At 44.8% G+C, this 13,995-nt stretch overlaps 1 protein-coding gene across 1 annotated transcript; it reads right to left on the bottom strand.

The window, feature by feature from the left end:
• Window positions 1–2,401: 2,401 nt before the first annotated feature.
• On the bottom strand, window positions 2,402–13,765 carry WDR76 (WD repeat domain 76). Its single transcript, XM_009881158.1, has 9 exons — window positions 13,724–13,765; window positions 13,093–13,185; window positions 11,411–11,466; window positions 9,163–9,316; window positions 7,218–7,370; window positions 5,685–5,899; window positions 5,030–5,182; window positions 3,423–3,476; window positions 2,402–2,657 (listed from the first exon to the last, which is right to left on the bottom strand). The coding sequence occupies exons 1-9, from the start codon at window positions 13,763–13,765 to the stop codon at window positions 2,402–2,404; spliced, it is 1,176 nt and encodes a 391-aa protein (XP_009879460.1).
• Window positions 13,766–13,995: the final 230 nt, after the last annotated feature.

Here is a 13,995-nt window from a genome sequence, read left to right as displayed (position 1 = left end):
AAAAAAAAAAAAAAAAAGACTGTTTCAAGGTCTATTTTAACAACGAAATGCTATTTTGTTATGGAATCTAATCAAGTCTTTTTTTACCTTACGGATCGGGTGACAGTGGTGCGCTGTACAAAGCGGTTCGCGTTGAGCAAATGGTTTAAGAGTAAACGCTTTTGCAGCCTGGAAGCCTAACACCAGATTAACCCGTTGCTAGTTTTGGAATAGAGAAAGGAGCTATAATTTTGTGACTTTTCGGAAGACAAAAAGGACAGAACTACAGGAGTGGAGGCGAGACCGAACAAGCCAATGGACAACCATTAGCCCTAGCTGTTCTGAAGCAAAAATCAATAAAACCAACTCATCACACTTGTGACATAACCACCGGGACCTTCGGTTACCTGGGAAGCAGAAGTCTATTCACACAGGGAGCAATAAAAGCCAGTTCTGTTAAGTGTTGGTTGAGAAGTTGGACATACTTAACAAAAAAGGTGAAAACAGGTGAGCAAGTTTTATTTCATCTCAGGGAGAGATTTTACGTAAGCTGGGGCCATAACTGCAGTTTTAAAAAGCCTGATTTCCGTGTTCTTGTCTCTGAGCATCCCACCATCCATCACTGCACGCGCACACGAGCGCCGCTCCCCGCCGCGGCCGGCTCCGGCCCGGTCCGGACCCGCTCAGCCAGCGCCCGGCGAAGGAGCGTGACGATGACGTTGGTCGATCCAACACCACGCCAAGTTGGCCAGACTGGGATCGTCTGTCCCTGCAATAAAGCGAGAGGTCCCATTTAACTCCCGTCTGTCGGGGAGGGGGGGAAATAAAGCCCTCAGCCATTGCGTCTCACCGCTGAGGACGCAGCCGCGGCCGCCCGCTTACAGCCCAGGGCCCAGGAGGGTTTCGCGTAGAGCCCCTGGCTCTTGAGCAGGCAGGAGCCGCTACGTGCGCTGCCGGGAGACGCAGGATCGATTTTTACGTGATAGCCTGTTTTATGCAACATAAGCAAAATTAACTCGTAGTGTAGTGTTCCTACCTCAGCCCGTAGTTCATGGTGTTTCTATGCAGTGCGTGGTAGTCCCGAACCTGCCGTTTTTCGCCCCGGGTTAGCGATGCAGCGTTCCCTCCTCCTCACTGCTGATGTACTGCGTGACGTCGTAACAGCACAGCCCTGCCCGCCCGCGGGCACCGCGCGCCCCGTACGTGAGACATCGTCCTTCCAGACAAAGCGCAGCCTCTAAGAACTGACCCTGGAACCCTTCTCCATCGGCTTACTCTAGACTAGCGATTAATGCCAGACCTAGTTTACCTCTGCAGTTTCCACCCAGCGTTTTACTGCAAAACCACGAGAACTGGTGATTTTTCATTGTACGTTTTTCCTCTACGTTCCATGTTACGTCTTGTGTTTCACGACCTGTTAGTTTTACCTGTCTTTATATAAAAATGTTGTTTCCATAGGTTCTTATATCAGAAAAAGAAAATAAATCTCGTAATAGCGTACTGCCTCTTTAAGCAGTAGACGGTAAAATACCTGAAAATGTGAATTTCTTAGTTTTCATAAAAAAAGAATCTAGAAATTAACCTTTCATGTGCCAAATACTGTAAGTTACATTTTTCCTTCAAAATGTACCTTTTTCTACATATTCAATCTTAGTTAGCATAAAATCATTGGTGCCATGAAAAGTATTTTTAAATTTAAATAAATATTTAAATATCATGAAAACCAGAGTTGGGATGAGATTTGTTCAGCATTTATGGTGTCGGTACCAATTTTTCACTTGAGTAAAAAACTTGGGGGGATCTCCTCAACGCTGATCAATCCTTCAAGGGAGGTGCCAGGGGGATGGGACCAGTCTGTTTCCAGTGGTGCCCAGTGACAGGACAAGAGGGAACGGGCACAAAGGTGACCGTAGGAGGTTCCATCTCAGCCTGAGGAGGGCCTTCTCTGCTGTGAGGGCGGCAGAGCAGTGGCAGAGGCTGCCCAGAGAGGTGGGGGAGTCTCCCCCTCTGGAGCCATCCCAAACCCGCCTGGACGCCGTCCTGTGCCACTGCTGGAGGTGCCCCTGCTCTGGCGGGGGTGGGATGGGGGAGCTCCAGAGGGCCCTTCCAGTCCCCACCGGCCTGGGATGCTTCATACACGTAGCAAGTATCCTACTCGTCCAGCGCTTTTTCTTTTTTTGAAACATGTCTTTGGTATTGGGGAAAAAATACCTATTTTGGTACAAAGTGACTGTCATAGCAGGATTAATTTTTTTTTTTTAAATCAGAGAAGAGAATGCCAAAGGTTGTTTAGAAGATTTATTTTAAAGCTTTTAAAATACACTTTTGTCCTGAGAAAATACAGTAAGCTTAGGAACAGCTTAATACGGATTAAACAAGTTTAATGCAAAAAGGAAAAAAAAAATATCTGAGCTACTTTTTTTTATTCTTTGAACACGTGAAGGCGGCCACTGGAGTTGCCGCCCACTAAGATGTTCTTGCTGGGATGAACCACATTAATGGAACACACAGAACTAAGGCAGTCAAGGTTATAAAAAGAGTGCAACAACTTCCCAGTATCCTGGAAGACCTGTATTTGTCTCGGACGCGCCATACTGCCCACCACGAAGCAGTCTTCCTGCTTAGGGTCCCATATCGCTCTGAACCTAGTTAACCAGCGTCCCGTGTTACTGTTATGTCTTCAGAGAAACAAACAGGGAGAAAAAGAAAGAGATAAGCATTCCTCTTATTGAATCCAGTACCTTTAAGTATCACCACTTATGTCACATTTGTTTAAGCCCATGTCCCTCGCCTTCTAAACCATCGGCACTCCCACCCACTGGACAGACGGTGCGGTGCGGATCCACCCCGGGGGCGCTACCCTGGGACAGCTGGGACGGGACACAGAAGCGTAACGGAGAGAAAGGATAAAGCAGAGGGTACTTTGATGTAACTAATTATTTGTCAAAGCAGTTATGCTTCATAGGTGCATGCTTTAGTAAAAACAGGGCAAACATGCATCCAGCCTTTCAATGAACTGCAAACGGAGAGTTCTCAAGGCAGTCATCGCTGATCGCTGAGCTCCAGCTCCTCAGCAAACCAACCCCGACAAGGACTCGCCCTTCTGGAGCACAAAGTGTCTTACAAGTGTTGAGACTCTACCCAAAACCATGCGCTTTACTGCTAAGGCGGCACGAAAGCGTCCCTGCAGGCTTTACCGACTCAAAGCAGGCTGTGCCCCAGTCGTGCTTTACGAACAAGAGGCGCCCGGGGGGGCTGGGGCAAGTTCTCAGGCTAGGAGGGTCCCAGGGCTGCTCTCGCCCCTGCAGCTGGCGAGGAGCCCGAGGCTGTTTGGGAACACAGCACCGTGTGGCCGCTGCACACCCGTCGCTCATGCCACAAGTGCACTTGGAGCAGAACGGCCATAGCCAGAACCGCCCCCAGCCCCGGTGTGTTCCGCTTACCTGATGGTACTGAGAACGGCGACTGCCGATGACAAAGAGGTGGTGTCATAGACCCTATAAGACACAAGTGCAGCAATGAAATGTACGTGTGTTACAAAAGGCAGCCCTTCCCTCATGAAGCACCTTGCACAGATCAGCACAGGCCAGACCACGCAAGAGTCAGGAATACAGTAACGCAGAGCACACAGACATCCAGCTCACAGCACCAACATTCCGACTGCAATTCACTTGCTTTTTTCATTGCTTGTAGCTAGAGCTGAAGGTCATCCTTTCTAAAAGCTTTATAAGAAGAGAAGAAGAACGGATTGCTCGGACAAACGAGAGGCTCCTCTAGCCCAGCAGCCTGTCCGTGTAGCCGCTGCACAAACAGGCTGCCCGGGGAAGAACGCAGGAGAAGGCAAACACACGCCACGAGCGGAATCCCACCACTACCAGCTTCTAACAGCGTCCAGTGCCAGGACTTCCTCAGGCAGGCGTGGGCTCGACTGACGGAGAAACCATCAACAGATCTCCCGTCCTGGGCTCTGCTTCACCGCCCATAAACTTTTGGGATCCCAAACCCCCCAGGGCAAAAAGTTCATCAGGCTGCTGGGTTAAAAGCTGCTTTCTTTTAATTTGGAGGAGGCAGTGAATAAATGATCCTGTATCTGTTTCTCCATTCTGTTGAGCAGAAATATTCTGGTTTGCTCATATCCGTTTTTTACTCTGACACTTGCTCCGTTAGCGCTAAAGATTCACGATTTTCCTAACAAAGCCTACTAGGAAAACAAATCTTCAATTATCTATAGTAAATAAATCACAGGAAAGAAAGCATTACAGCAACACAGAACTCACACAAAGAACTCTTCCCTGTGTATGTGGAAGGGGAAGAAAGAAAACCAAATTTCCAGACAAAACATGCAACGCTGTAACAGCTGCACCATATTCAGATTCTTTCCAGAATACATGTAGCTACCCTGTCTTTTAAAACCACATGCGATCTCCAGAGCAGAGGCCCGATTTTCAACCTGGCCTTAACTGGGCCCCCATTTTGTACCTGCTATTCTTTCACACAGTTTAGGGCTTCTAAACACGTACGTGCTGAATATGCAGAGGTATTTAGGTGAATAGATTACATAAATTATGGTCACATAACTACAAAGTAGAAAGAAAAAACTAGATCTCTAATACAACACAGCTCACAGCCGTTTAAATTAATAAAAGGTAGCTAGTTACAAAAGAGCTGATATTATCACACTTTTAAGTACCAGCAGCTAAAAATAAATTCTGTTTCTAAGCGTTTCGTATTCATGAGCCAGGGTTTGGGCTGCTTTTTGTTGGGTTTGGGGTTTTTTGTTTGCTCATTTGTTTGGTTTAAAGACTAACAGCACCTGCATATTTCACTGTTGATTGTTAAATATTCTTCAGGAAAATGAGAATTAGGAAAAAAAAAAAAAAAGACAATCATGCAACATTAAAAATGCCATTGCGAGTAAATCTTTATCACTTTTAGAAAAAGTGATGAAGATGGGAAGCTCTCAATTATGGGTAATGCAGATAGACATTAATAACAAAAAGATACCAGTTGGTATTTTCTGTCAAGATTATTCCCTCCCACAGCGTCTTACCTCAGTTTATCATCCGCACACACCGTCACTACTCTGTTCCCAGTCACAGGTGAGAAATACGCAGAAGCAACGCTTCTTGTGTGTCCTTTAAGAGAGCTCACAGGAGTGTTCCCATTAGACTTCAGGTATCGAACATCATAAATACAAACATCCCTGCAACACATATCACACACACAACACTTCACAAGGTGGTTAAATAACTAGTATTCTTATGTTCCATTTACCGAAAAATGCTCAAGAGACACCGCAGGTTTTACACGAGTTGCATTGAGAACTTGAGTTCAGGAGTGCACGTTCACTCAAACGGCCGGTGGCTCCACGGGACTCTGAGCACGCCAAAACCACGCCAAACCACCATCTCATTAAAACCCCTCTACACTGTGATCTGTCAAAAAACAGTGACTCAGAAGACCATTTTGTACCCATTACCAAAAGTGAAAGTCAAAAGCGTATCACAGTTTAAATCCTGCTAAGAACTAAAAACTTGTTTTCTAAAAAGATCGAGAAAGCTTTGGCAGTTCACTGAGGCTGACAAATTGCCTCAGCAACAGCTGCTCCTGCCCTCCAAGCGTGCCATTTATAGCGGACTTCAGACATCAATGCAGACAGAACGCTGAAAACACAAAATAACTGCAGTTCATTTTGAGCTACATACACGGCGCCAGCAGCAACGAAATACTGTTTTTTCACTGGGTGAACATGGACTGTCCTCGTCCTTTTGAAGCCAATGTCTGCAGAAAGCTCTGAAGATGTTCCTGGGGTCCGTCTGTCCACAACAGCAACGTTGCCATCCCAGTGTCCTACTATTGCAGTGGAGGCATTATCTTCCAGAAAGTCAAAGGAAGATAACCTTTCTTCACTTCTGCATATCTGAGCATAGAAAAGGTCAAATGTAACTGAAACTATTCAGCCAAATGCACGGAGTTATTCACAATACCCACACCACTCTATGGGCTGTAGATTTCATGCTTTCCCTTTTTAATACACTAACAATACTAATGAAGACTACCTGATTTCATAGCTCCAGCCTCGGCTATCCACGCAGGTAACCCTTCTGCAAAACTGGTATGCTTTGCACAGAGGAGATAATTAACCATCCAAAACAAACCGGCAACGTACTCTGAATTCTGTCAGAACTCTTCCAAGACACTATCACCTCCAGGTTCCAGTAATCAAATGGCTGTTATCCTCGAGTGCATAATGAGTGAGGGCTAACAATTGCATTCCTTTCTCCAATGCTACAGAAACCTTTAATCGGGTGCAGAAATGTGAATTTGGCTTCCTGTAATTTGGGAGATCAGAGTCCGGACGTCAAGCCGTGACTCTCCTCGTTAGTAGCTGTATTCTTTCAATGGCAGCACTACTCCTAGCGGTATCACAAGGCTACGTAAGTTGGCGTAAGGTAAGTGGAGCAGGAGAACGGCCTGTCTCTTCCCCCAACCTCTAAAGACACTTTCTTGCAAGCATTTGTCTCAAGGAATGACCTTCCTGGCCTCCTCACCCACCAACCGCGGACACTTGCCGAGCAGCTGGCCTGCCTGCATCCCCACCAGAATGACAGTGCCTGTAAGGGTTGGGGAAAAAAGCGCTTTAAACTGTTGGGGCTTGTTATGTTTTCCAGTGTTGGAGAGCTGATTAATGCAGATGTATCTGTCAAAAAATACGCAAACAAAGCAAGCATCACGTAACTCCTCAGTTAAGCTGTCCGGCTCACCGCAAAGGCAGCCGCAGCGTTTCGCTGACCTGAAGTCTGAGGAAAGCAAAGTCACCTCATGCTTTATGTTGGTTTACAATGTTTAGTTGGGGGGTGGGGGTGGGTGCGTTAGTACAATTTAGTTGTTTAAATCGCTCTTGTTTGTCATCATCAAAAGGTACTGCTTTTGTAAAGGCACACATATTGCTTAAGTACGAAGATATGAAATTAAATTCAATAATTGCAACTGCTTCTGCAGGAAGGAAATTAGGAGTGCCCAAGCTGTTATTCTGTTCTATTGAGCAGGAAGCATCTCCGTATTTTTATGATGTTAATTAAAGGTTACTTCATGTGTCCTTGTGGAAATGGAACCTTGAACTTTCTTGTTAACAAAACAGCCAGCAAATAACAACTTGGGTACGAGACTAAAACCTCACAGCAGTACACACCAAGAGATTTCCAAGCAGTCTGCAGCACAGCCGTGGGAGCACTCACCTCATCAAAGACAGCTCTGGTAACATCCCCACATCGCAGAGACTCATTGCTTACAGACAGCAAGTGAGCAGGATTGAACGGAGAAAAATGCATGCAGCTGACCGAATAGCTGTGTGGAATGAAGACAGGCGCTCCTTCTTCGGACTTACAGTTCTGAAAAACAATTGAGATTCAATGAGCACAGATGCTAATCACTGTGGTTCTCCCTATCAATTACTGCAACTTTCAAAGTAAAGTCTCCGTTTTTCAAATGTTCTCAGTCTGCTCTGGACAACTGTATGGAGGAGGCAGGAGGGTGAATGATGCGTGGAGATGCCAGCACAGGTAACAGGCACAGGCTAACGTCTTACTGGGACAACGGGAGTTTCACCTCTGCATGGAAGAGAACTGACCTCACGTGGACCACCACTCCACGCAGCACGGCTAGGCTACGACCTCCCTCCCACTACCCCCTTCACCACTATTAAAAAAAAAGAAATTTAGCTCAAAAGAGCACTAAGAATTTACTCTCAGTTTCAGAACTGTGTTTCCCAATTAGGAAAAGCTGCCATTTCCTGCTGTAATTCAAGCGCACTTCTGTCAGCGCAGCCGTCAATGCTGTATCTGGCCATCGATATCTGGCTCTTGTTCACTGACAGAACTGGTTTCTCGCTTACCGCAGCTGAACACCTTGCTGAGGACCAAATGTACGGGTATGCCTTTTACATCAAAATATGCACACATTAGGTTACTTAGAACTCAAGCTAAATTATAGTGACCCAAACTGAATGTAAATTATGATTTCCTATATCTTCTTTTATAATTCGGGCATCATTCAAGCTCTGATATTTTAAAAGAAACCGAACAGATCATTTCAGAGCAATACCATTCCACAAAGACCACTCTGCTCCCAAACCTGGTCAAGTCGAACTCACTTCAGGAAAATAAAAGAAGGGAGAGCAAGAGGGAAGAGTAGCTTTAACAATTCTAGGCTTCCACTGAAATGTCTCTGCAAGGCCACAAGAGAGCCTGCAGCACTCGGAGACCTCAGCCTCCCCGTCAGCAGATCACACTCTCTGACAGGGAGAAACCGCAGCTGCACAGTCAGAGCTTTCTAAATTATATGGAGCAGGTTAAACTTCTTGGTAATTGAGTAAGGGTCTCAGCGCTGAATTTTGTTGATCAGTTTCCTGAAGCTGTCAAAGCAGAAATTAAGCCAGAGAAACTCGAGAGGTTAATGTCATTGGAAAAAATGAGAAGAAAACCTGCAGGCGTGTGACCTTCAAGCAGCTGGCTTGGGTGACGTGGGATAAAACGGAGGAAGGTTGCAAAGGTGTAAGTCAAGGGCATGAATAAGGATTCTTGCTGCAGGAGTAATTAAGGCAATTCAGAAACGATGGCGAGACTATCTGCAAAGCCCTCAAAAGTTTTCAAAGCACCAAATGCTAAGCTATTTTTCAGACACAATGTAAGTAAATAGGTGCCAGCACACATATTGGCACAGCAATTTCATCTCTGCCGTCCGGAAAAAACAGTGACTCACTGCAGCTACCCAAGATTTGTACAAACAAAAACCGAATACTTGAGCATCCATTTCTCCTCGCTCTCCAAAACCTGGTTGTGGTATTGCTATAAGGGTACTGGAATTAGAACCTGAGTCTCTCAACAGTGAATTGGAATTTTAACCATTGTTTCAGGTAGTGATCCCTTTTCTTCCACTCTGCCCCTAAAAATTACCAATGCAACCTTTCCTCCCATTAAACCTGGCCTTACCAAGGACCAGACAGACCTTTCAAGCAATTCTGGTGAGCTTCAATTTAACAGACACCCTGGTGTAATCCGTAAGAACGGGGAAAGTCTAACACACCACTGCAGGCCTGACAAAATAACACCGCAGGCTGTGCCACGTCTGTACCCATCCTGCAACGGACAGCTCTGCCAGGTGAAGAGCACACCAACAACTCACCACATTCCAGAGACCGATCTGCCCGGACTTGTCTCCAGCTGCCACGAAGATGATGCTTTCAGAAGGATGGATAGCCATAGAACACACTCGGTATTTCACAACCTTTTTAATGTTATCTTCACTGAGGACCATGCTGTTCAGGCTGTCTTGGTATCTAGACAACATCATTAAAACGTTAGCTGTTCAAGAGAAGAAAGAAAGAGAAGACGACAATACCCAGGTTTTAGCTGCTGTCTTCTGATCACCTTTTCACATCACACGTGTGCTTTTCCGTATCATTAGCTTTCATCTACGGACAGAAAGGAAATATTTATCAGAATTAGATTACTTAGAACTCAAGCTAAATTACTTTATCCAAAAATAATTAATTGTAACCAGTAATACCTCGCTTATCCTCATCCACGTAGTCAATAAACCCTCTGTCAATTTACTGTTCTCCATCTGATCTTCTGGAACCATTGGCAAAGGGCCGGCTGGAACCTGAGGCTGGAATGACATTAGTGATTTTTGTAACTCAAATCAATGAAAACTACAAATAGGGTGAATTGTTACTTTGCGCACACCAGGTATTCTGAGAACACACATGTGATAACACAAGAAACAAACAATACGTAACAACAACAACAAAGTCTGTATCAAATCTGATTAAAAAGATAAACAGAACTTTACTAAATGCAACAGCGAAGACAAACAGCTACCCCGTGTTTTTCTCCTCTCCTTTCTGACACTCCAAGAACCGTATTACAGAGATTTGGCTTTATTCTACAGCACCATGGAAGATTTTAATTCCCATCTCTTAGAGCAATAGAATTTTTACTTATTGCTATATAACTACTTCAAAGAGGTAGTAAATATTGCAAAGCAAAATAAACTAGATCAAAAGTTACAGTGAAATAACATTAAAACAGAGCAATAAAACTGAATTTAAAGCTGCTCAAATCTATGGGCTGTTGAAAAATGCGTAACATTTTACCTCAGGACCCTTCTGATCATCCAAAACCGCACCATTTCATCAACCTGAGTCACAGAATATTGACTAACCCTCAGAGAGGACATGGCAAGCTTGCTACTCAAGATGCTTGAGGGTGAAAGAATTTACTTTTTATTATGCCACTGTATAACGCACCTTCCCAAATGTCTAAAGGTTTTTGCAACAAGCTCAGCAATGACAAGTATTATCAGTCAGCTTCACCAGCACCGTTTTTATAAAGCTCGTGTACACACACGCGTATCTCCTCTAACCCCTCCCCATCTTACATATTCCTCTGCTGCTGGCTGGGCAGGCATCTCCACCACTGGAATTTCTGAAGGCTCTACTCTTTGCAAGCGCATAGATCTTCGCCGTACTGTTTCATCTTCTGCCTTTTTAGGCTTCGCTCTAGAACAATTAAAACATTTCAAAATTACAGACACAGTTAACTAACATACGCCCTCTGCATTTAAGTACAAGACTACAGAGTCGGTTCAGACGTACAGCTCTGACACCTCAGCTCAGATTTACAGCCTAACTGGTTCTGATTCACTTTAGGAGGGCTGTGATAGCTTTTGCCTTCACTGATAGCAACGATCAACAAAAAAGCACTTCGCAAAGCATATATATGTATTGCATTTTGGTTTGCTTGTAATACATCCTGCCACTGTCACTTGTCTTCCCAGCCCTCCTTATTTATAATTCATCCTTCCGCTCATTGATCTAGTCATCTTTCTGCACTTTCTTTCATCACATATCTTATTCTTTGTTTTGTACTTAAGCTCATTTTTCTCCTTTGCCTGGCACTGTTCTGGCAGTGCTAAATGTCTTGTCTTCTACATTAATTGGTTACTCTATCTCTTGCACCTAGTTCTCCCCGCTCCCTTTCTTTCCCAAGCCTTTTCCCATCATTTGTTTTTTATTATTTAATACTTTTTTCTTTAGCCATCATGCAAAAATGTCATCAGAAAAAACAAATGGGCTTGAAATATCTTAATACAAATATCATGAAAAGAACATATTCTGTAATTTGACGGAAAAGATATTAATGCTGTCATTTTCTTTCCAACGGATGGCAGAGGAGAGGCACTACCTAGAGGAGCTACCCGTTCAGGAATTCATACAGCTTAAGATAATCAGTTATTCACGTTTATCTTTACAGGGATACTCCTCACTAGCTCTCCCTCTTTGTAGTATCAGGCACATGCAGATGGAGATGCTAAAACAGCAAACACACAATGAAGGAACAGTGACAAACTTCACATAAAGTTATTTTACCTTTTGGTGACATGAGATTGTCTTTTAGTTGCAATTTGGTGAAGTCTTGCAGCTGACTTGAAGAGAAAGAAAAAAAAGATTAAAAATATATATAACAAGCATAAAAGATCAACCTGTATAAAATACAGTTATCTAAAGGCTGCAATAAACTATATTTCAATTATTTATAACCATAATAAAAAGGGATTTTTAAACATCGAGCTCTGTAGTGTCTGCTTCCTTCGATGTCCCAGCAAGACCTCCCTGATTCCTGTGAACAGCGTGCGGCACAGTCTCGATGTTCTGCAGTTGTTCTCTTTACAGAACAAAGAGAACACTCCAAATGCTACACACCAGACACAGAAGGACATTTAAAGCAGAACCTGTAACTACAGAGGCCTCCATTCACAGCCTCTTCTCCACTACATTTTGAAGACAGGCATTTAGCTCATTTGTCTCCGGAAAAGTTTAGACGTGTCCAGCTCACCACCAGGACCACTCTCTACTCCACCACCGCTCTAGCCTGAGCAGCACCAACTCGGGCATGGAAAGACTTACCCGCTGCTTGGCTCTGGCAGCCCGCACTAGCCACTGCCAGTGCTAACCGAGACGGCTACAGCTCCTTTTGCTAGTCTGCGCTACTCTGCGGGCAGCGCTGTGATTACAGGCAGACTGCCCAGTCTTTACTGACCTCTCTGACAGTAACTGGAGGAAAAGGAGTTATTTTCACTCAGGTTTCAGTCGTGGCAGTAAGGAGCCCTACTGCCTACTAGACAGGCCCAACCGTGTCCTGCAACCTGGTATAATGACCAAGCAAGCATGCAGCCGTCCGAGGAGGTAATTGGGTAATTCACTCACTGCTGCCAGAAAAGGGATATATTATGAATTAAAAAAAAGAAAAAAAAGAAAAAAATAAGAGAACGAACAAGTGCAGAAAGAAGGGCAAAGATTTAGATCTACTCATGTGACAGCATTTGAAGTCCCACTACCTTAACTTTCTAGACAACTTCACCAACGTGAGAAGAATTATAACGCGCTTGTGTCCACCCTATGGCGCAGAGCAGATAGGAGACGGGGAAGGGCACCAGCAGCACACGCCCCGCGGGCTCTTCCCTGCACAGGGCGGAGAGCCGAACCCTCCCAAACCCGAGACCTGCCACCTGCTGCCCTACAGCCTTCCAGTTCGATAACCAACTAACCTGCGTGCACTGCATCTGAAACGCAAGAGCGCAATGTCCTCGATGGGGAATGCGGGTGCACAGGAAGGGGTGGGAGCACACGCTACACAAGCGAGCAGGACGGTGCACATACCACACTCACACTGCCCAGAACACACACACAGGCACCTTTGGGAGAGCATTTCACCCAAGGGTCACCTCATCTGGTCCTGCTGGGTCCGCAGCTCTGGGACCACACGCACTAGCACGGCTGGGGGCTGCTGCCACGGAACACCGTGGCAGGGGAGTTTTGCTTTCTTCGCTTTTTGTACGTTTAACCAATGACCCCCCCCTTTGGAAAAAGCTAACCAGCAGAACAAAACCCCATTTTTTTATCCAGTCAGGGCAGTCCTGATGTCTCGGGACATTTTTGTGGCTCTCCTCACACACCTGTCGCTGTTAGGGAAGGGTTTCACGAGAGGGATGACAGTACAATTATCACACTTGGAAAAGCACATTTTGAAGCTACTTAGAATCTATACAAACCTCATGCAGCTTTAAGGCAGCAAAGAATTTAGCATTTTCTGTAATGTTCTTTAGTCTTTTCCTTTCATAAGCTGATAACTGTGAGTATCCATCCTACAAAAAGAAAAAAAACAATTACTCTTACTTGTACAGTTACATGGTGTGCAAAAGATGTCCCAGGCTTCTCAGAAGCAAGTCTCTAAAATGTCTAAATTATTTAAAAGTGATTTGATATACTTATAAAAAAACCCCAAACACCATACAAACTGGGGTGATCCTATATCAATACCAAAACTTGCCCATATAGATACTAGTTTGCATTACAAAACTTATTGCCAGCATTGATTCTACAACAAGGGTCAGGTCACTAAAATCTTGGTAGAACAAAAACAACACTGAAGCGAATCAATAAACAACTTGGCACTTCAGCAACACAGCAAATACTGCACATCAACGCAATACAGTCTTAGATCATTTTTATCTTTCATAGAGGAGAAGGTGGACTTGACAAGTTGAAATGATGATTTAAGTATAAATGAACACTGACAAAACTTTCCTATCTTATGACTGTATCCATCTGTAAAATCATCTGGAACACGGTTACTGACAGCGCAACAACACACTGATGCTTGTGCTACTGGGTTTTACATACTCGGACTGACAGCAAGAGCATTTTTCTCCACCCCTTAGACATCGAAAGGGTAAAATGCAGTTTTATATTGCCAGTCAGAGAGGTTAAAAAGAAACAGGAGAAAAGGTGACGTAAAGAGGAAAAATACTTTCAAACTTCACTTTTGCAAACGCATTTGCGTCTCGAGAACGGCGAAACCGCCACCCTTCCCCGTGCCTCTGCGGCGGGGAGCGGAGGGCTCTGGGCGGACGCCGCTGCCGCGCCGGGAGAGGCCCCTCGGGGCCGGTCGCCCC

Source organism: Charadrius vociferus, unplaced genomic scaffold, assembly GCF_000708025.1.
Source record: "Charadrius vociferus isolate BGI_N301 unplaced genomic scaffold, ASM70802v2 scaffold623, whole genome shotgun sequence".
In the NCBI taxonomy this organism is placed as follows: domain Eukaryota; kingdom Metazoa; phylum Chordata; class Aves; order Charadriiformes; family Charadriidae; genus Charadrius; species Charadrius vociferus.
The sequence above is the reverse complement of the archived record's forward strand: the minus strand, read 5'-3'. Positions and strand labels throughout refer to the sequence as shown.